The sequence below is a fragment of the Apus apus genome, chromosome 1 (assembly GCF_020740795.1).
Source record: "Apus apus isolate bApuApu2 chromosome 1, bApuApu2.pri.cur, whole genome shotgun sequence".
Lineage (NCBI taxonomy): Eukaryota > Metazoa > Chordata > Aves > Apodiformes > Apodidae > Apus > Apus apus.
The window spans coordinates 22,585,932-22,608,039 of record NC_067282.1 but is presented as its reverse complement, the minus strand read 5'-3'; the positions used below and the strand labels follow the sequence as shown (position 1 = coordinate 22,608,039).

General features: G+C 48.9%; 1 protein-coding gene and 2 non-coding genes across 3 annotated transcripts; 2 read left to right on the top strand and 1 right to left on the bottom strand.

Moving 5' to 3' along the window:
* Positions 1–371: 371 nt before the first annotated feature.
* On the bottom strand, positions 372–14,580 carry ALOX5AP (arachidonate 5-lipoxygenase activating protein). Its single transcript, XM_051608316.1, has 5 exons — positions 14,468–14,580; positions 9,972–10,071; positions 8,710–8,780; positions 2,012–2,093; positions 372–1,315 (listed from the first exon to the last, which is right to left on the bottom strand). Exons 1-5 carry the CDS (start codon positions 14,535–14,537, stop codon positions 1,153–1,155), a joined length of 486 nt encoding a protein of 161 aa, XP_051464276.1. The 5' UTR covers positions 14,538–14,580; the 3' UTR covers positions 372–1,152.
* Positions 14,581–21,214: 6,634 nt separating this feature from the next.
* Positions 21,215–21,288, top strand: TRNAN-GUU (transfer RNA asparagine (anticodon GUU)). The gene has a single exon. It is a non-coding gene; the product is annotated as a tRNA-Asn (tRNA).
* Positions 21,289–21,511: 223 nt separating this feature from the next.
* Positions 21,512–21,584, top strand: TRNAV-AAC (transfer RNA valine (anticodon AAC)). Its single transcript has one exon. It is a non-coding gene; the product is annotated as a tRNA-Val (tRNA).
* The last annotated feature ends 524 nt before the right edge of the window (positions 21,585–22,108 follow it).

Here is a 22,108-nt window from a genome sequence, read left to right as displayed (position 1 = left end):
CAAAGGCAGGCAGCTCTCCGTGCCTCCTTTGACAGCAGCTCTGCAAACCCTCTTCTCACGTAGAGAGGAGCGTCTGTCCCTCCCAAAGGAGTCATAAAACACAGCTTTATCCATCCTGCATGCAGTAATCAGGCAGGCCTAAGAGCTTAAGCACTCTAAGGGTTGCAACATTTGAAAGATTGTGCCGGCCTGTTTTGCCTGCCTCCCTCCTCTGCTCAAATTGCTCCTCGGTACAGACTTGTAGGGGCATTTTGTTAGTGACAAGAGGCAGAAAATGGAGCTTGCTAATAGAGAGGGAGCTGTTAAACACACATCCTTGCGAGACAGTGCCCGGGGCGATTGGCAGCGCGCACAAAGAGCCCAGAGCAGCTCCCTTGCCCCGCTCACCAGCCGGCTGGGAAGCCGTGGAGAGCCGGGACCAGCACCAGGCAGAGGAGAGGGGAGCAAACAGATGTCATCCTTTCAGACTGCTTTATTAAACAAAGCCAAGCAAAACAAAACCAACCCCACTGTCAATACACCAGTTCCTCAATAACACAAGACCCCTCTCCACAGCCCTGGGAGAACAAAAAGGCTGAAGTGCAAATGAGATCAGTGTCGGGAGCATTAAGTACATGAACGCTGCTCAAGGAATACCAGACAAGGGCCGATTTCTGCTCTCCTGCAGCAGCGGAAGCTCCATCAACAACAAGTGGGAGGGGAAAAGTAGGTGAAGTTGCTGGTTCACGCCCTTGCCTGGGAAGGGGAGTGCGGGATCCTGGTGAAAAGCTGAGCCTGTGCGTGAGGGTAACTGTGGGAGCCATCTCAGGAACCGCTGAGAGGCTCCCGGGTTTCGGGACGAGGGCTGAGTACAGCTCAGTTACGATGTGAGCATACAAGTCACTCAATGAGCTTGCAAGCTGCCGGTCAGGGAAAAAAAAAACTTGGAAGAATTAAGTGGAACTTGTTGCCATTCTTTGGGCGTGCCAAGTGCTCACAATAAATCTTTCTCCTGAGGCAAAAAGCAAGGTTAAATCACACTACAAAGCCCATCAAGCATGAGATTTACAGCAATCTAAAAGGGTTATGGGTTCATTTCTTAAACACTTGAATTATGGTTGTTTCTGGGTATCAATATATTAAGCGTGCTGACCCCTGCCGTGCTGCAGGGAGCTATGGGATGAGCAGCAACGGAGAGATCGCACTGGTTATCATTTTCATGTACTTTTCAAAGTCACTTCCGAAAAAGGAGACGAGATAGTAGTTGAGTATTCCAGCCACGGACATGAGGAACAGGAACAAAATTATGCGTTTTCCAAACAAGTAACCAGGAGTGCTGAGGAGACAGAAAGGAGGGGAAGCAATTTGTTAACATGTATCACCTCACACAAGAAGTCCTCAGGCCTCGGGGGAGGTTCGGGGGCTGCGGGGGGAGCTTCTGCTCCGTCTTGCAGTGCAAGGCAGCTGCAAGCTCTTAAATGTAACGTCACCTGCCCGGGAGTGTCCAAGGCCAGGCTGGATGGGGCTTTGAGCGACCTGGTCTAGTGGGAGGTGTCCCTGCCCACGCAGCGGGTTGTAACTGGATGATCTTTGAGGTTGCTTCCAACCCAAATCAGTCTAAGGTTCTATGACTCTATGATTTTCAGGATCCATTTGGATTTGAATTTAGCCTCCTGTGCTCAGCATAAGCTGCTGCTTACAGAAGTGGCTAGTCAGAGGGACTTATATGAGTTCTCAGCCTTGTTCCACGTGTGTGTGATGAGCTTTATTAATGCAAAAGGATGCTCTTGTGCAAATAGTGGCACAAACACGCCAATGTGTCTGCAGAGGCTGCGAGCAGGGGCTGCTGAAGTACCCTCTCTGTTCATGCAGCTCCCCCGACCCCGGTGCTGCTGCACCTCCCAGGTCTCCCACGGCTCCTCCCGTGCACCCAGAAGAGGGTGCTTTCCTGCACTACCCTGTGCAAGCAGCACCCGAAGCCGGCAGCGGTGCTTCTGGAACTGGCTTGTAAAGAGGCTTTGCAAGTTCTTACCTCTGAGTCCTTTCTCCTAAGTAGCCCACGAAGTACTTCTGCCTCACAAACAAGTACATCAGGCCGGCAAAGGCGGCAGGAGCTGGGTAAAGGGTAAAACAGGGCATTACAAATACCAGCCGGATCTCACTGTCCCCCTCTGCTTCCTGGGCTGGACCAAGAAATGGGAACCTGCAGCCTTGGGCTATGGGATGAGCTCGGGAAGCAGGACGGAGACTTTTGCATGAGAAAAAAGAGCATTTGTCTTGCCCTCACACCGGATTTTTTGAGGGCTTTCTGAGCGTAGCCCTGCCCACAGCTGCAGGAACACGGTGTGGGTCATGCTGGGCTCAGGAAGGAGGGTGCTGGCTGAGGCATGACTTTCACCAGAAGTAAAAAGCAACTGATAGATGCACTTCTCTTGGAGAAAGTCGAGGACTTGGTCCAATACTAATTTCTGATACATAAAAAGGGGCTTTTCCTCCTAATTCTAGCTTTCCCCACTCCTGCAGGCAAAAGCCCTTCTTCTGGTCAAGATGCTCCTCTCTTGCAGAAAGAATTGCCACAGACCCCTGCAAAGTATTCAACTTTAGGACAGCTCAAGTTGCATTGAAGGGAATCTTATTTAGAAATGCAGATAAATACTCTTGGGCTTCCTCAGCACTAGGAAGGGCTGGCAGCTCTGGAAATTGAATCAAACAAGCCCCTTTCCAGTCCCAAGAGTGAATAATGCAGCACCCAGAAACCAAGTACTAAACCCGCCACCCAAAACTGAGATCTCATCCATCATGCCTTTATGGGAAATGTCTCTGGAATGAGCCTGCGTTTTGGATTGGTGCTCGAAATAGTGTTGATAACTCAAGGATGTTTTAGTTATCACTGAGCAGTGCTTCCACAGAGTTGAGGCCTTTTCTGCTGCTCATGCTGCCCCACTAGTGAGAGGGCTGGGGGTGAACAAGAGTTTAGGAGAGCACACAGCTGGGACAGCTGACCCCAAATCGATATTCCATATCCTACTGCTCAGTAACAAAACTAGGGAGGAGGTTGGCAGGGGGGCTGCTTCTCACAAATGTACTGGGCATCAGTTGCTTGGTGGTGAGCAACTGCATCACTTGTCTTTCTTGGGATTTATTTCTCTGTCTTTGTTATTTTCCTTTTTATTATGATTTATTATTGTCATTGCTATTCTTATTTTATTTTATTTAAATTATTATTTTTTTCTAATCTCAACCCATGAGCTTTCTCATTTTTACTCTTCCAGTTCTCATCCTCCCATCCTGCTGGGGACTGTGTATGAGCAAGCAGCTGTGTGGTGCTTAGTTGCCAGCTGGGGTTGAAACAAAACAGTCCTTTTTGGCAACCAGAGACTTGAAGGGTTTGGGATAGTATCAGCAAGGGGGGGAGGGAAAGGATTTATATCTTACTAATCACTACTGCTTTTGCAGTTTGTTGTGCTCTGTAGTGATTAGTGATATATTGCCTGGGAGATTTTTTTATTGAAACACTGATCTTGAGTTCAATCGGGTATTTGGGCTCTGTACTGCAGGTACCACCTCATGGAGACAGTTCCATTTTTTGTGGAAGAACTACAGAATAGCACTTTCACGATCTTCTCTCTCACCACAATAACTTCTCAGTATCTTGAGCACCCTTGGGTAGTTAAAATACTTCTATTGTTATTTCTTAGGAATATCGCATTTGTTTTGCCTAGTGTTAACAAGCAATTTAGGAATGTGACCCAGGCTTATGGTCATGGGTGGCACAGCATGTGGGAGAGTATGGGAGGGTATCTAGAGAACTTCTCACCTCCAATGGCCTGGAACCTCACTCCCAAACAATTAGAGGGTCCTGATGAAATGACAGAATGTTTGAAAGATAAAATGCTGTGGCTATTCCGAAGAGGCACAACTCACCACAATGAGCATCTACCAACCACAGCTCGATACTGTTCAGCCCCCTCATGCAGAAGATACCACTAGACACAATGGCTAAACTGGATACTATAACTAAAAAGAAACAATGGAAGCAGAAGTCAGCTTGTTTAGTAAGTGATGAAGAAGCCTCTCCTTAGAGGGAGCAGGAGAAAGAATCAGAAGCAGCAGCCTGTTCTGCAGCAGAGCAGTCACAAGAACAGGAGGAGGAAGAGACTGAAATCAGAAATGAGACAGAAATCACCTAATACTGATCTGTAGGTGAGCTGTGAGATATGCAAAAAAGATTTTCATCAGCCAGGTGAGATAATTCTCAGCTGGTTCCTCTGATGCTGGCATATTGGGGCCAGTAGTCAGGAATTAAAGGGTAAGGAAGCCCAGCAGCTAAGGATCCCTTGCTAAGGATAAGGCTATTGACAAAGGGACTGGAAAAAAAAGGCAGGAGTCCTCAGTCTTCTGAACTTCAAGAAGGGAGAACCTGCAAATTCCCAGAGCAAATGGACCAACACCAGTATCTGAGGGAATTAAATATGTTGATAGTGATCTGTAACAACCCGGATGATGCCCAGGCATCCAAAGACCTGGATGAAACCTGGTGCATGTGGTTCTTGTGTTGAAAGTTTGTACAGCATGCACTGACATCATACACCCATAGCCTGGAGATAAACAAGATGGACAGACAGGGAGGCACCAACTACGTATTGACTGGCCAGACAGCTGCAAGAATGCAAAAATAATCCTGCTTCCTCCATGTGAGCTTGTGTCTCAGCTGTGGATAGACTGACACAAGAAGATGTCTGAGCAAGCCAAGAAGGGTAGGTCTTCCTCACGCACTCCAACCAAGGCCTCAGCAATTAAAAGTGAGCCTTTTTCTGTTTCAGAAAAAGGCCGTCAGTGGTGCACACCATGTTCTTCCTGTGTGACCAGTGGGAGGACATGAGGAAGAAGGATGGTTGAACATACGCGGACACTAGAAGCTTGGGTACAGGAACAGCAAGGAAAATCAATAGCCAAATCATCCAGGCAAATTACTGCTCCAGTGTTTGTTGGGCAGAGTAGAAGGGCTGATCGTACTTTTGTCCCTAATGAAGTGACTTCTTTTTTGCAATTATAAAAATCAAGTAAGGAAGACTCCAACCAGGAGTAGAGGGGCCCTGCCTTTGGCCGGGCAAAGGAAGAGGACAGCCAGGTTTACTGGACTGTGTGGATTCAGTGGCCTGGCACACCAGCCCACAGGAGTATAAAGCTCTAATGGACACGAGTGCACAGAGCACTCCAATACCCTCAGGTTACTAAGGGGCCAAATCCATCTGTATTTCTGGAGTGATCCCAAGAACTGCCTGTGTTGGAGGCTGAGGCAAGCCTAACTAGGGATGAGTGGCAAAGTCACCCTGTTGTGACTCACCTTGAGGCTCTTTGTATCCTTGGCATAGACTACCTTATGAGAGGGTACTTCAAAGACTCAAGAGAGTACCAGTGAGATTTTGGTATATATATCCCTGCCTTGAGTAGGGAGAAGATTAAACAGCTGTCTAGCTTGCCTGGTCTCTCAGATGAGCTATCTGTGGTGGGGTTTCTGTGGGTTATAGAACAGCAGGTACCAATTGCTACCGTGGTAGTGCACCAGTGACAACATTGCACCAGTCAAGGCTCCCTGGTTCCCACCCATATGTTGATCCAGCGACTGGAGAGTCAAGGAGTGATTAGTAAGACTCTTTCACTCTTTATTAATCCCATTTGGTCAGTGCAAAAATCTAACAGAGAGAGGACTATCAAGGGAGAGTTCTCTCTGTGTCATCACAATTAAAGAGGAAGTGGTCAGAGACTACTACACCACTTAGACACACACAGGTCTATGGGACTGGATGGGTTACATCCCAGGGTGCTGAAAGAGTTGGCAGATGCGAACACCAAGCCACTTTCCATTATTTATCAGAAGTCCTGGCTAACTGGGGAGGTCCCAATGGACTGGAGGGTAGCAAATGTAGCACCCATCTATGAGAAAGGCAGAAAGGAGGATCTGGGAAACTATAGAACTGTCAGTCTGACCTTGATACCAAGGAAGTTCATGGAGCAGATCATCTTAAGTGTATTAGAAGACATATAGAGGATAACCAGGGGATCAGGCCCAGTCAGCATGGGTTCATGAAAGGCAGGTCCTTTTATAACCTGATGACCTGACTACTGGATGAGGGAAAGGCTGTGGATATTGTCTATCTGGACCTCCAAAAAGCATTTGACACAGTTCCCCGTAGAACTCTCATAAAGAAACTGGCTACTCATGGCCTGGATGAGCACAAGATCTGTTGGATCAAGCACTGGCTGGACAGTTGGGCCCAAAGAGTGGTTGGTGGTCAATGGAGACAAATCCAGCTGGGGCCAGTCACAGGTGGTGTTCCTCTGGCCTCAGTGTTGGGACCGTTTCTGTTTAACATCTTTATTGATGATCTTGATAAGGACACAGAGTGTATCATCAGTAAGTTTGCAGGTGACACCAAGCTAGGCAGGAGTGTTGATCTGCATGAGGATAGGGAGGCTCTACAGAGAGACTTGGATAGATTAGATCGTTGGGCTGATGTTAATGGTCTGGTCTTCAACAAGGCCAAGTCCTGGGTCCTGCACTTGGGCCACAACAACCCCAGGCCATGCTCCAGGCTTGGGGAAGTGTGGCTGGAAAGTGTCTGGCAGAAAAGGACCTGGGGGTTCTAATCGACAAGCAGCTGAATATGAGCCAGCAGTGTGCCCAGGTGGCCAGGAAAGCCCATGGCATCCTGGATTGTATTAGAAACAGTGTGACCAGCAGGAGTAGAGAGGTGATAGTCCCCCTGTCCTCAGCACTGGTGAGGCCACACCTGGAGTATTGTGTCCAGTTTTGGGCACCTCAATTCAGGAGAGATATCGAGGTGCTGGAGCGAGTACAGAGGAGGGCAACGAAGCTGGTGAAGGGCCTAGAGAATCAATCTTATGAGGAATGCTTGAAGGAGCTGGGAATGTTTAGTTTGAGGAAGAGAAGGCTGAGGGGAGACCTCATCAGTCTCTACAACTACCTGAAAGGTCATTGTAGAGAGGTTGGTGCTGGTCTCTTTTCACGGGTAATTAGTGACAGAACAAGAGGGAATGGCTTCAAGCTGCAACAGGGGAGGTTTAGACTGGACATTAGGAAAATTTTTTTCACAGAAAGAGTGGTTAGACACTGGGATAGGCTGCCCAGGGAGGTGGTTGAGTCACCATCCCTGGATGTGTTTAAGGGTCATTTGGATGTGGTGTTGGTGGATGTGGTTTAGGGGAGAACTTTGTAGAGTAGGGATGATGGCTGGACTCAGTGATCCCAAGGGTCTTTTCCTTGGGATCTTTTCCTGAATAGTTCTATGATTCTATCATATGACTGGTGCTACACGGAGTAAGTGGGTGGCATTGATAATGCAACAGGCTCAAATGGGAAACCCTGACCACCCAGGAATCCTGGAAGTGATTGTGGACTGGCCACAGGACCAAAATTTCAGAGTGTCACCAGAGGAGGTGGCTCATGCTGAAGAGGCCCCATGGTATAATACATTACCCAACAAGGATAAACAATGTTTACTGTTTACTGATGGGTCCTGCTGTGTTGTAGGAAAGTGTGGGAGGTGGAAGGGAGAGTCCTACATGACAAGTCGCAGAACCTGCTGAAGGACAAAGGTGAATCCAGTCATTTTGCAGAGGTGAAAGCCATCCAGCTGGCTTTAGATACTGCTGAATGAGAAAAATGGCCAGTACTGTAGCCCTATACTGACTCATGGATGGTGGCAAATGCTCTGTGTGGGTGGCTACAGCAATGGAAGCAGAACACTAGCAGCACAGAGGTAAACCCACCTGGGCTGCTGTGTTATGACAAGATATCACGGCTCGGGTAGAGAACCTGGTTCCAAAAAGAACGTCACATAGATGCTCATGTACCCGAGAGTTGTGTCACTGAAGAACATCAAAACAGTGCGCAGGTGGACCAGGCTGCTAGAATTTAAGTGGGTCAGGTGGATCTGGACTGGGAACATAAGGTGAGCTGTTTATAGCTCCGTGGGTCCATGACACACCAGGACAGTTAGGAAGGGATGCAGCATACAGATGGGCTCGTGATCAAGGGGGGGACATGTCAAATGTGTACCATAATCAAACAAGCTAAGCAGCTAAAACCTTTTTGGCATAGAAAGCAATGGCTGAAATATCAACATGGAGAAGCCTGACAGACTGATTATATCACAGGACCACAAGCCAGCCATGGCAAGCACCATGTGCTTACAATGGTGGAAGCAACTATTGGATGGCTGGAAACATATTCTGTGACCCACGCCACTGCCTGGAATACTATCTTGAGCCTTGAAAAGCAAGTGTTATGGTGATACAGCACCCCTGAAAGTACTGAATCAAACAACAGAACTAATCTCTGAAGCAACCTTAGGAACACCTTGGCCAAGGAGCATGGTATTGATTGGGTGTATCACATCCCCTAACATGCACTAGACTCCAGGGAAAAATGCAATGGACTGTTAAAAACTCTCCTGAGGGTGCTGGGACATTCAAGCATTGGGATGAACATTTAGCAGAAGCCAATGGCTTAGTTAGCACTAGAAGATCTGCCAGTCAACCTGGTCCTACCCAATAAAAACCCCTGGGCACTGTGGAAGGAGGTAAGATCCCTGTAGTACATATAAAGAACTTGGGAAAAACAGTCTGGGTTATTCCTTCCTCAGGCAAGGGAAAACCTATTTGTGGGATTGTTTTTGCTCAAGGACCTGGGTGCATGACAGTTACCTGGGCTGCAGAGGAGGCCAGCACACCAAAGCATGGCCAGAAACGTAGGATACGCGTGTCCACAGTTCTGGCTAGAAAGGAATTTATCAGAGAGAAATCAGAACATGGGGAAATAGGAAAAAAAATCAACATGTTTCATCAGCAAAGGGTGGTGGAATGTGAATTTGGGCTGCGCTCATGCTGCTGTGGGTGAGCTTTTACCCCAGAGCAGTAGGAGGCCCCTGACCAGCCAGGGGCTGGCTGGCATGTCTGTGCCTGAACACGCTGCCTTACTCACAGGTCTGCTTCCCTGTTTCCTCACTTGGATAATGGTTGCCTTTGTCCTACCTGATGAGCATAACAAACCACCCAGTGCACATGCCTGGCACCTTTGAAATCCACTTTCCTCCTCTAACCTGTTTGATCATGGCGTATGTATAATAGACGCTGTGTGGTTTGTTGGATAGGAAAATACCAGTAATTAAGTCATATTAATCAAGCTATTGGCAGTGAAAGCTACATGAAACCAACAAAAGGAGAATCACACTGCAAATAAGAGTGTCTCACAGAGTTACCATGTGTCTTTTCCAGCTGCGTCCTTCAGCTGGGAATGCTTTCTGAGGGGGAAGCACTCTGCCCTTGGCAGAGGTTGCACACCTGTGAAGGACAGCACTTGGACATCCCACCCAGTAGATCATCAGTACTTCATGGGTAATAAAACATATTTTATGTGTTTTTCTTTTGTGGGTTAGAATTAATTTTCCCCTCTGCTCTCTCTGCAGGGGTGTCAAAGACAAGAGGTACAGATGGGGCAGAGAAACAGAGAGCTGTGTGCCGAGGGAGCTGCCAGGGATCAAGGGGTTTGTACAAGCTCTCCCACCAACCTGCTCCTCAGCAAGGCAGAGTCTCTCTGCGAGTTCTTTCCTTTTGAGCCACAGTGCCCTTGGGACACTGACTGTGCTTGTATCACACTTCCAGCACTAGCTACTGCTGAGTGAACTGATTCCCAAATGAAGGGACATAGTATTCATAAGGGCTGCAAGCCCAATACAAATACAGCACATGGTGTCCAGAAAGGAGCTGGGTTCACCAGCAGACATACTGGAGGACGATGGTTCTGAATACTGCCACAATGCACACAACAAGGGATTGAGGACAAAGTTTTCATCTGAGGGCACTTGGAACCCACTTCTGGACTCCAAAAGGGTTTGGATTAAACCTTAATGAAGAGAGAAATTAATGCTGCTCTGCCCCCACCAGTTCCTCAGAGCTTGCCCACTCACTTGGCAATGTAGACTCGGTCGAAGGCAGAGGATCCCAGCCGCTGGAGCCCCTTGCCGTTGCAGTGCTTGCTTTCATGCTCCACTTTGCTAGCAAAAAAAGCTGTTAAAAAGACACAAAATATTTGATCTCAGATGTAATTTGGAGATACTGCAGGAGCTGGGCTTTGTGGGCTCAACTCTGTTCTCATGAGCATCCATGTTATACAGCAGGAAAGGACATGAGTGAGTGGAGGTGCAGGATGTGGCCAGTGTGCTTGTTCTGTCACCATGGTGTAACCAAACCCTCTGTGCAAGGGCACAGTGTGATGCAACCTTGGACATCCCCATGTGTTCATATGTGACTGGCAGCAGGCTCTCACCTCAGAGCCCTGCTTCATCCTCACACTGCACTTCTGGTAGCCCACACTTCTGTCTGCTGCAGAAGCACAGCCCACACTTGGCCCTCAATGCTCCCAGTGGGAAAAAAACTTTCTAGTCAGAGCTGCCAAACTCAATTCTCGGTCTCTAGGAGAGCGGAGAGACAAGAGAGTCTCTTCTCTTTTAGTGAAACCCATTTGCCAAACCAGGGACATCCTGAAGGGCTGGTTCATTTTCCAGAAAGGGCAAATGAAGACCTGGCTGATCTCTGTGTGCTCATAGCGTGTGTAGCCTCCTTTTAAGCAACCGCATTGTGTCAGGGTGTTAGCTGCTGCAAAAATGCAGCACCTCAAGATAATGTATTATGTACTTGACAAACACATTTTATCTGATGACACTAAACCAGAGACCATCAATCATGTGTCTAATACACCTGACAGAGCCTTGATGGGCTACAAGCTGCAAGCTTTGTATTGTCATGCGTCCCATCTCAGAGTACCCAAACTACTGTATGATTTAGAATATGAGCCAAAGATATATATCAAAGATAACCCATCAGGAAAGATATTATTAGAACAATAGATATATAACTTGGTAAGCTGCAGGATTTCATCCCTGGAATCTGAAGAGTGCTCTGGCTGGCTCCTAGAGGACCTGGCCCTGGAGGACCCAGAACAGGCACCAACCAGGGGCACAGGTTGAGAGCTCTAAGCATTTCCATCTGTCCACCACCCCAGCCTTTAGCATGGGTTTATTAACCTGCCTACAGGGTCTAAGAGGATCTAGCTGAAGAGGACTAGGTTGAATGGCATTTTTTTGTCCAGTGCAAAATTGCAATGATGGGCAGCCACTTCCTGCAGGTCTGGGATTGCATGGGCTCACTGGCATATGTATGATATCTTCTCCCTTCCTTTTAGCATGTGTGTGAAATCACTAGAAGATTCCACAGCTTCGAGAAAGCCAAAAGGAAGATATATGTATCTCCCTCTCTGCACCCCTTCATAGGTGCTGCCACTTCCCAAACGCCAACATGCTGCTGCAGAGAGGCTCCCTGATGCCAAGAGCCATCAGGCTGAACCCAGACATGTCCAATGTGACAGAGGTCACCAAGGACAAGAGCTTGGAAGTGACAGTGGTGACACTTGCGGTGCACAGCCTCAGGGATCGGGGCTGGGCAGGCCTGAGAATTCTGGGTCTCCTGGGAAGGATCTGGCTGAAGAGCTCCAGGCTGTCTCCGATGTGGTGTATGGATCCCTGGGCAAAGGACTGGTCAGTAGGGCAAAGGACAGAGGTAGGGCTATCATATACACCTGCACAGTGGATGAGGAGCAGGCTTCATTGTATCTCACTTGAGAGACATTGACGAGTGTTCAGGAGATGGATGTTTTCCTTCTGTAAACAGTGGGTGAAAGGGAAACAGAAGAAAGGCACCTCAAGAGGTCAATCTATCCTTCAGGAGCTACTGGCATGAGAGAAACTAACCCATTAAAGCACTGATCTTTCTCCATTGACTCAAGAAAGAGCTTAGATAACCACCTCACATGAGGTGTCCAAAGCTTAACTAGCAAAAATTCCTAGGTCAGTTACCTCCAATGTGCCACAATGGCTGTATCTCCTCAGGACCACATGGACCCCCAAGGTAGTGAATTGAAAGGGAACCTGGCATCTCACCATCATACAGAGAGGTAGAGACTGCTGCTTCAAGTGAGCCTTTCTCCCTGAAAGTGGCTCCCCATTTCTGTGCCTCCTTAGCCCTGTCCACTTCACACAAGTGGCAGACTTACTACATCTTCCCAGAAGGGAGCCCAAGAGGTGGGTTCTGGCTGCCTGAGGCTTGGCTGAGCTGAAGCTTGGCAAAGGACCAGAGCAGAGCTGACAGATCACATCCAGGGGTGGTCCTTGCTGCAGGTCTGTTCTCCCATCTCCTGCTAACCTGGCATCAGAGAAATCAGCTTGCAACACCATGCTCATATTTCCTCTCTTCACTCCGAACCTCAAGGCAAGACAGTGGTTTCACAAGCCAGCATGAGATGAATGATATGCAGCAGGGCTGGAGGTTGAACGGTTTAATTCAGCTCAGCTGCACCAGGAGATGGTGCCCTGAGGCTCCAGGGCTACATGGGCTGCCCTGAGCCTGAACCATTGCAGTCCCAGTCTATTCAAGTTAACATGTAAGAGTTCAGTCCGAGCCTGATTGTTCCACAGGTTCATGACAACAGAAACCACGCACTGATGCTGCAACATAGCGAGTGTTGGCAAACTGTGCAGTTTGCCTCTTCTGTTCATTGACTTTACTTTGCTTCCTCCATTCTAATTTGCTCAGCAACGTCCACTGATTTTCCCTGAAAGCTGCTGCATTGCAACATCTCTTTGACACAGGAACAGGACCAAAAGCTACATGTGTGACTCAGTAACATCCGGCTGCATGAGTCGTTCTGTGGGATATGGAGATTCTCCACAGGAACAAGGTGACAGTAAATGGAGGTCAGCACCACCTCCAGCTTCAGGAACAACAGCATTCACCCAAACTGTTTTCTAATCTTGCACAAGATGCAGAAGAGCATATAAGCCTAAATTTACATGGTACTGACTTCATGTACTTAAAGACAGTCAGGTGCCTTGCTGGACCTGAGACATAGCAAGGGTTCAGTAGAACTGAAATCCCTCAACAAGCATTTCTATTGCCTTAATTACTGCATTCATTGCAGGACTGCATATAAGTCTGGTCTTTCTAGATAGAAAGCCTGGGAGGAAGAAATCAGATGATGCAAGGTCTGAAATCATGGATTAGGGCTGTGTGCCACTTTTTCTTGGCACACTGAGTCCCCTGCCAAGTGCCACACTTCCCATTTGCAGCAGTTGGGTCAATAATCTCACAGACAGATTTCCATGAGATGAAAGTGCTTGTCAGGCTGGAGGCAAATGCCTGAGTTTCAAAGTAAGAGGGAAAAAACCTGTATATAAAGTAATTTGGTTAAATAGCAAGAAATGTCTGTTTGACATGGTTTTTTTTAATAGCTGTACGTGCTCTGATCTGAATGTGCCCTATTCTGGTGATGTCACAGGCTGTGCATTTATCAGAAAACAGCCCTGGGTTAAATGATGTGGCACTTCGTGCCTATGTCGAAACTCAACCAGCCTGCAGCTCTTTTTTTCCTCTCTGGCAGACAGGCTGATGCCGAGGCTCCCACCACTTCCCCTCTCTGCAGCAGCCCAAGAATAGCCCATCTCCTAGCACTGAACACACACAGGGTTTGTGCTCAGTGAGAATCTCCCATTCAGATCAGGAAGGCTTCACAGAGGATTTCTAGGACTTGCACCAACCCCTCCATCCCTCCTCTGACTCTCCTCGGACCTGGGAGATCCCAGTGCAGCTGGGGCAAAACTCACTCCCTTCTCTGTACTCTGGGAAGAATTTCCTGCTAAAATTATTAAGTATATGTAAAAGATTATGATCAGATCTGTGCAATAAACTTTTTGGCTTATTTAACAAATCCTGGAGAATAGTGGGGACTATAGAGGTCTGAGTAAGAGCTCTAACAGGAAACTTCCCCATTGCAGGAAATGCGCAGTGCTCTGGGAACCAGTTAATTGAGGTTAGCTGGAGTGAAGGACCTGTAGATGCAGGAGAGCAAGGAGAACTGCATGCCCACAGATAACCCAAACAGACTGCTCTGATGAGTCAGTGCAGCTTTGCCCCCTTCACCCAGCTCCATACAAAGGTCTGGCCCATCACAGACCCCGGGCCCCGGCCCCTGCCCAGGGAGGCAGGGCTCTGGCTGGAGAGCAGCCATGGCTGTCCACATTAGGGACTTTAGCCTGGAAAGGAGGTCTAAGCCATCAAATGAAATGCATATTGTCACAGAGTATCCCAACATATTAGTCCTTTCATTGGCTGACATGTATTACAAAATCACTCTAGAATATCACAGAGTAGGACCATGTGATTGCCAAGGCACTGCATCAACAGCATGCAAAATTGTATGCTTAGAAGATAATTTCTAAAGTCAAAGTCACGTCTAAGTGCGCACATACTTACAACCAGAGAGTATCTATCCAAAGATCAGATCAGCATACATCATCCTGAGCTTTTGTCAGTTCCCTTTTAGCCCTTAAATAAATGCTTATTCGAGTCTTACCATTCTGGACAACACTTATCAAGGTGACGATGGCAAGCGGGGCAATGCTTCCCAGGGTTTCCTGGTCCATTTTGTGAGGGGGCTGTCGGGTGGATGGTGCAGCCTCCGTGGCAGCTCAGCCCTGCAAGCAGAGAAAAGAGGAAGTGAAGGTCTTTCTTATCTTGAATCATAAAACGCTTCCTATGGTTTCACAGGAGAGTGGCAGCACCCTGTGCTCGGGTGCTGTCAGAGCAACACAGCCCCAGGCTCACCCAATCATCATATACAGATGAAGCCCAGGGAAACAAAAGACTGTATGTCTGGGATCTACCCAGATATCAAGCAACCTTTAGATGTCAAGCATGTTGGAGTGTTTGGCTAGTTGTGTGGAACAGCAGAAAAGCTGAAAGAGATCAGCAAGCTATCATGCCACTGCTTGCAAGTGCCTGGCCACCCCATGAGTAGCTTGGAGAAGAAAGAATGCTGGTGAGCCTCAGCAACACTGCTGCCCTGAGACATGTGCCCTCTTTGGTCACACCTCTATCAGCCTTGACAGTGAGGAGACCCCAGGTCTCCAGGTCACAAGCAAAAGCTCCCATTCCATCTGGTATACTTGAGTAGGCAGTACACAAATGATGTGAGCAGCACGGGTGGGCACAGAAATGTGTCTGTCATTACCAGGTATGGATCCTGCATCCTTCCTCCTACAAATAACTCCCTGAAAGACAGTGGCAGCTCAGCATTCAGCATTTTAAAGGCTCAGAGTTCACAGTTATACACCAGTTTTAGTAGCTGAAGCCCAACACAGCTGAACATAATTGCTGCACCACATTCATGCCCTGGCTTCAACCTCATGATGGAGATGGCAGGGAAGCTAGACCGTGGTGTTGGACAGCTGCAGAAAGTCCCACAGCTTCTGTCAGAAACCATCCTCATCCAAAGTACACATCACTTGCCAACTGTAACCACTCTGCTCCCTTTTGCCCTTATTCTAATGGGGAAAAGCCTGAAGAAAAATTCTTACCTCTGAGTAGGAATTTAACACTTACAAAAATAAAATTTTCACTGGATAACTTTTGCCTCATCTGTCTGTCTGTACTCCACCACATGCTATCCATAATGTCTGAGTGCAGCCCAGCATCCAAACCATGGCCAGAAAACTGGTTACCTCCCTCTTGATGGTAGCCTCAGCCTGGTAGGACCTCCCAGCAGGTGCCAAGCTGCAAAATCCATCTTGTTCAATGGGGACACATTTATCTACAATGGTGTTTTTATCTAGTCTCTCTATTATGCAAATTATTATCATTAGTACCACTAGATATGAAAAACTCTCTGGTACTTTGGGTATAAGCAAATATATATATAAACACACTGGTTGAGAAGGAGGTGATTAACATTGTCAGTTGTGACCATCTGTTAACTTAAAAGAAGAGGGCTGTCCAGGTTACTTTCCCTATAGTCCACACAGACACAACTGTGTGAGCAGCAAGGCCATAAATAGTATCTAGGTTGAGATTTGGCCCTTTGTTAGGCCAAATGCTTTTATTAGGACTGAAGTTCTCTTTTCCCCATAAAATGGCCTTTTCTTACTTAAGCATCAAAGTTTATGTTTTGTGGTCTACCCAACACAGGATAATAGTTGATATTTCAGGATGGTATTTAATGCTAAGCTTTAACTAATTTACTGAAAAGGAAAACTCATCACTTAAAATAAGTATGGAATAAAGTCAAAAGAAGAATATTGTCCAAGCAGAGACCAGTGCTGTGACCAGGAAGAAAGGATCTGTGCATGGACATGGGCAGGCAGGAGGAAGTTACTGATGGGAAAGAGCGAAGGAGACAATACAGGTTCTCAGGGCATCCACAGCAGAACGACTCCCACCCATCCTCCCACAGCAGGCAGAGATTCTTCTCTTTCCTCTGTTTGTTTTACACTGGTGTAAACCTACCAGGCAGCTCAAGGCTTGCTTTTACTAGGGGCAGTAAAGGAAGGTGAGCCTGTTCTGAGATCTCCTTCAACTTGCCACAGAAATGCACACCCTTTCCTACTTCTAAAGGCCTCCTAAAGGTGGCTTCAGTTTGGCAGGAGTCTCAAAGTGGGTAGGAATCAGGCTGCTAGGTTGCCATAATGCCAAAAAAAACTACCTCAAAAAAACCCCCACGTGCAGGCCAGGTTGCAAGGGCTGAGCTGCTGATGCCTTCACTTTCGCCTCATCCTGCTCTTTGTTTTCCACTTCTTTCCTTTCCTGCCGCTCAGCACTTCCCTCCAAATCCTCAACCCTGCTTTGCTTTCCTGCTCTGGTCCTTCAGATTCCCACCTGTTCCCTGACCCTGCTTGGCATGGCAGGCCCCCCTGGTGGCACCAGCTCTTCCCTGGAAACCCAGCCCTTCACTTCCTCTTTCTGAGGCTTGCTCTAAACTCGTCCCTCACGTATGCATGGAGGAAAACAGGGCTTCACCCTCCTCCCTTCCAAAAAAAAAAACAAACCACAACTCAATGACATCACCTCCAGGGCTTGCTAAGTTGATTTCTTGGTGTACAGGCAGAAACAAAGCTTTGACAGTGAGGATCTGTTTGGTATGGCTGCTTTAAAACACAAACTGAAGGTTTTTCTGGGTTTCTTTAAGCACAGCATCACTCTGAGGGCTCTGCTTAAGGAAAAGCAGAGGAAATCGAGTGTATGAGAGACACAGAAGAAGAAGTCTCACCTCCTTTGAGCATCAGAGCAACACTGCTGTAAATACAGTTGGACAGACCAGAAATCCCTTGCAGGGGGCAGGGGAGAAGGGGGAGTGATGGGGGTAAAATATTATCTTTTCATACCCCTTGGTGCTGGAATAGATGCAGGATGGAAGAAGGTCCTGGCAATTTATTTTTTTTTTTTTGCATATTGGGGAATTGTCTTGGCAAGGGAGGGCTAAGGTGGGGCCAAAATGACCCTGCAAACAGTTTCTGACACATCTACACATTAAATTGTTCCCTCTCCCTGAGACCTAGGCATCTGGGCAACTCTTGCCTCTGCGGGATACATACAACATCACTGGCTGGATCAGGCAAAGTTGGCACCACTGGAAAACTCTGTCCACCTGAGAGAAAGGTGGGTGCAAGGCACCTCCATCATATCCCACTTGGCCATTTCAAATAGAGGGCTTTCTCAAGTAGGCAAAAAAATCTAGAAAGGAGGGAACAGCACCCCCACCCACTGCAAAATCCAGTTGTGATTGGTGCTCCCCTGGCACAGGTAATTCTGCTCTTCAGCAGCTGCTGTCAGACCCCAGCCCTCCTGCTGGCTGCATTGCCGTTTGACATCCACATCTTCCTGTCTAAGGAAGATAACCTTGACACAGTGAGCCATGAAGCTCATGAAAATGTGCAAAGCCAGCCAGCTTTTCCAGTTGTGCTGCAAGGCTTCCCGCACATTAATCTCCTCCTCTGGACATCTTGAACAAGTCAAAATAATCCACTCGTAGAATTGTTTTCATAGTGAAGAGGAAAGGTCTGGGAACATAGACATATAAATATCTTTTGGGATGTTCATCTCTCCTCTCATGCACTCTGCTCAGTGCTTGGCTGCAAGGACTCCAATGGAAGTGTGGCTCCTAATAAAATAAAAGCTGCTTCTGTGAAGTTCCTCTATACAAGAGCAGGTGACACGCAGCCATCATGCTGTATCATAGATGCAACAGGACACACAGGACACAGCCCCTTGGACTGGCTGGTTAACATCCACACTGTGCTTTGCAAACCTGAGGTGCCACCCCAAACATACAGTACATAAAGATGGGGTGTGTGGCTGCCTGCTGTCACACCACTCTGCCTCAGCATCGTGTCCTTCCCAAAGCCTGACAAAACCCCAAGGGAGACCATGAACAGAGCTGGAAATGTGAAGTACAATGCAAAGAAAAAGGGCAATGCTGCAGGTTTTTAAGTGCTGTCTTCGTTTTGTGTGGCCAAGGGAATGACACGGTGGGCGCAGTCAGAGAATTGCCTCACAAGCCCCTCCTTCTCCACATTTCCCAGACTTCATAATTTTCATAACTGAAAACTCCATTTTGTCTGGATTCAGGTCAAAACTCAGCCTTTGAAGACAGAGCCCATAGACCCTCTGGGCCTCTGGTGCAGCCTCCTCCTCACCCCCAGGTCTCACCCACCAATCTCCCAATAACTTTTGCTTTATTGTACAAGTGCTTGGCCACCGACATCCCTGTGGCTGTGCTTTGTCCTCAGTGTCATCTTCTGCAGCACTTCTGCCTGTCCAGTGAGCTCCAGGTACCCCAGTGTGTGCACCAGGGCTCACCTTCCCAGAGTGGTTGCTTGGGTTTATCTTTAATTATGAAATTCCAGTGGGCTGAGCCTGCAGTGTTGCTGCAACATCATGGCACCGCTCTGAATTCGAGCCCCTCCACTGGGATGCTGGAAACTCACCTCTGACCTGGGCACAAATGCAGGTTGGGCATTTTGTCTGCCATTGGGAGACCAAAGAATTGAGCAGAGCTGCAGACAGCCTCTTCTGAGGCCTCTCAGAAAAGTTCCCCTGATTTCTCAGAAAACTATTGAGTAGTAGGGTTTGGGTGGTGTCCAACATGTGGCAGAGCCACCCTGTGGGGACTTCCTCTTGTCATCTCTCCCTTCCTTGTTCCCCAGGAAGCAGATTCTTGGCAGCCATTGTGATACCATGTGGTGCCACCACCACAGAGTGGCCTCTAGAAAGCCCTGGCAACCAGCCACCCTGTCACAGGAGGAAATTCACAGAAGGGTTGAGGTTGGAAGTGACCTCTGAAAGTCATCTGGTCCAACCCTCCACCTAGAGCCAGTTGCATATGACCATGTCTGGACAGCTTTTGAACTTATCCAAGGATGGAGATTCCACCACCTCTCTGGTCAGCCAGTGCTCTCACAGTGAAAAAGTGTTTCGTGTTGTTCCAGTTTGTGCCCATTGTCTCTGCTCCTGTCACTGGGCACCACTGACAGAGCCTGACCCCTTTGCACCCTCCCTCCAGGTGTTTACGTACATAGATGAGATTCCCCTGAGCCTTTTCTTTGGGTTGGACAGCCTCAGGTCTCTCAGCCTTTGCTCACCGGAGAGAGGCTGCAGTCCCTTCGTCATCTTTGTGGTCCTTCACTGGACTCTCTTCAGTATATCCATGTCTCTCTTGTGCTTGGAACCCCAGAACAGGACCAGCACTCCAGGTATGGCCTCACCAGTGCCAGAGGGTCACATCCCTTGACAAGCTTCTAACACGGCCCAGGGTACCACTCACCTTCTTTGCTGCAAGGCACTGTCAAAGGCCTAACTGAAGGCCAAGTAGACAATATCCACTGCTCTCCTCTCATCTACCAGGCCAATCACTTCACCATGGAAGTTACTGAGTTGGTCAAGTGTGACTTCCCATTGGTGAAACCATGCTGACTGAGGATTTGCTTCTCTGTGATGCACCTGGAAAGAGTTTCCAGCATTAGCTGCTCCATGACCTTTCCAGGGACTGAGGTGAGTCTGGCCAGCCTGTAGTTTCCTAGGTCCTCCCTCTTGCCTTTCCTGAAGGTGGGGATGATGTGCTTTCCTCTAGTCCTTGGGTACTTTTCCCAGATGCCATGATCAATCTAAGATGATCAGGACTGGCCTTGCAATGACATCTGCCAACTCCCTCGGCACTTGAGGGTACATCCCATCAGGACCCAAGGACTTACTTATGTGCAGCTCACTTAAGTATTCCCTGACCTGATTCTCATCCCCCAAGGATACATCTTTCTTGCTCCAGCTTTTCCCCACAGTCTTTGGGCCCTGGGATTCCTGAAGGCAAATTACACTGCATCAGCACGATTTGGTTTTCACGCCTTATGTTAGCTGTTGTTACCACCTTATTACTTTTTAAGTGGCTGTCAATTGATAAATAATTCATTGTATAGATTTGTTTTGTTGGGTTTTTTTTTAGAGCTGAAGCAAGGCTGCCTGGGCAGCCCTTTCCCTTCTGCTCCTCTGTGAGATGTTCCTTCTGCCCTGACTCATTGCTGTCAGTGTTTCCACTTTCCATTAACTCCTGCAAATCATGATCACAGGCCTTCAAGCAGCGTGGGATGAACTTTGCCTGCTGTTCCTCAAGCCTCTGGTCACAACTAAGTCCTCTTAGTACTGAAATTACAGGAAGAAAAGACCCTGGAGACTTCGGCCATGCACTACGGAACAGGCTGACGTTCATTTTGGTCTTCCTCGTCCTCGGCATCTCCTCACAGAGCTTTTGCCGCCGGCGGGTCTGTCTCTGACAGAAGCTGCCGGGCTCCCACCCACGGCTGTCCTTCCTGCCAGCACACAGGACTTCAAACCCTTTTTTTTTTCTTTCTTTTTTTCTTTTTTCAAGTTTTTTCTTCTGGTTCTCTGCTGTGTCCCTCTCCCTTGCTCCCACGGGGAAGACCACAGAAACAAGAGGGGGGAAAAAGGGAAGGAATATTCTTCAGATTCAGAAGAGCGACCAGACATCAGAGCTGGCGATGGAAAAGCACAACCCGCCGCCACCGACCCAAAGCGCCGCGGGAGGAGCGGCAGGAACACGGAACGGAACTCCCGTGGGGAGCCCTCCCGTTCCGCGGGGCGGGTGAGGGGGCACGGCGGGGCGAGCGGGCGCAGCTCCCCCGGCTCCCGCAGCCCCGGCTCCCGCAGCCCCGGCTCCCACACCCCGCAGCCCCGGCTCCGGCAGCCCCGGCTCCCGCAGCCCCGCACCTCCCTGCGGCCCGCGGGTCAGCACCGCCTCGGCACGCCTTCACCACAGCGCGTCTCTGTGGCGCAATCGGTTAGCGCGTTCGGCTGTTAACCGAAAGGTTGGTGGTTCGAGCCCACCCAGGGACGCGGCGCACCGCTTTTATAACGCCGTGTCTTTTTCTTCCTCCGTGCCGGGCGGCTGGGCCCGCCCTGCGCCGCCTTTATGCTGGCGGGAGCCGCCCGAGCCCCGCGGTGGGCCGGGGAGGTGCTGCCGGGGCTGGGGCGGTAATGTCGGGGCGGTGCCGCTCAGCCCGGCCGCGCTGCGGGACCCGCTCAAGGGCGGCGGCAGAGGAAGCCTCGACATGGAGGAGTTTCCGTAGTGTAGTGGTTATCACGTTCGCCTAACACGCGAAAGGTCCCCGGTTCGAAACCGGGCGGAAACACTAGCTTTTTTTCCTCCTTTTCCCGTATTCCCGTGGCGGGGCGGCCGGGCCTTCCCGGGCAGGCCTGAGGAGGAGCGGGTCGCGGCCGCCACGGTCCCCGCAGCAGCAGCAGCAGCAGGAAACTCCGGACGAAACCAGCAGGATCCCAGCCCCAAGGGACAGCCCCTGCCGTCCTGCCGTCCTGCCCTTGGGCCGCCGCGGGTGTGGAGTTGGTGAGTTGTCCAAGAACAGCTCAGGTCTCGGCGGGAGATGAGGCCAGCGAGTGACACAGCTCGTGGTGCTGCCACAAAGCAGGTAAACCCGGATCTACCTGCCCGTGGCAAAGCCCGGCTGAAGGCAGAGGGCAGGAAAAAGTGATGGATACTCACTGAAATAGCTTACAATGCTGTCTTAGAAAATGAGAACACACAATTTCTTCCCCACGGCTTTCCCTGTGAATTAAACCTCTTGCTCTGCTGCACCGAACGAGCAAGCCAGCGAAAATACAGACAATAAAACAACTACACATAAGGTAGTTACAGTAC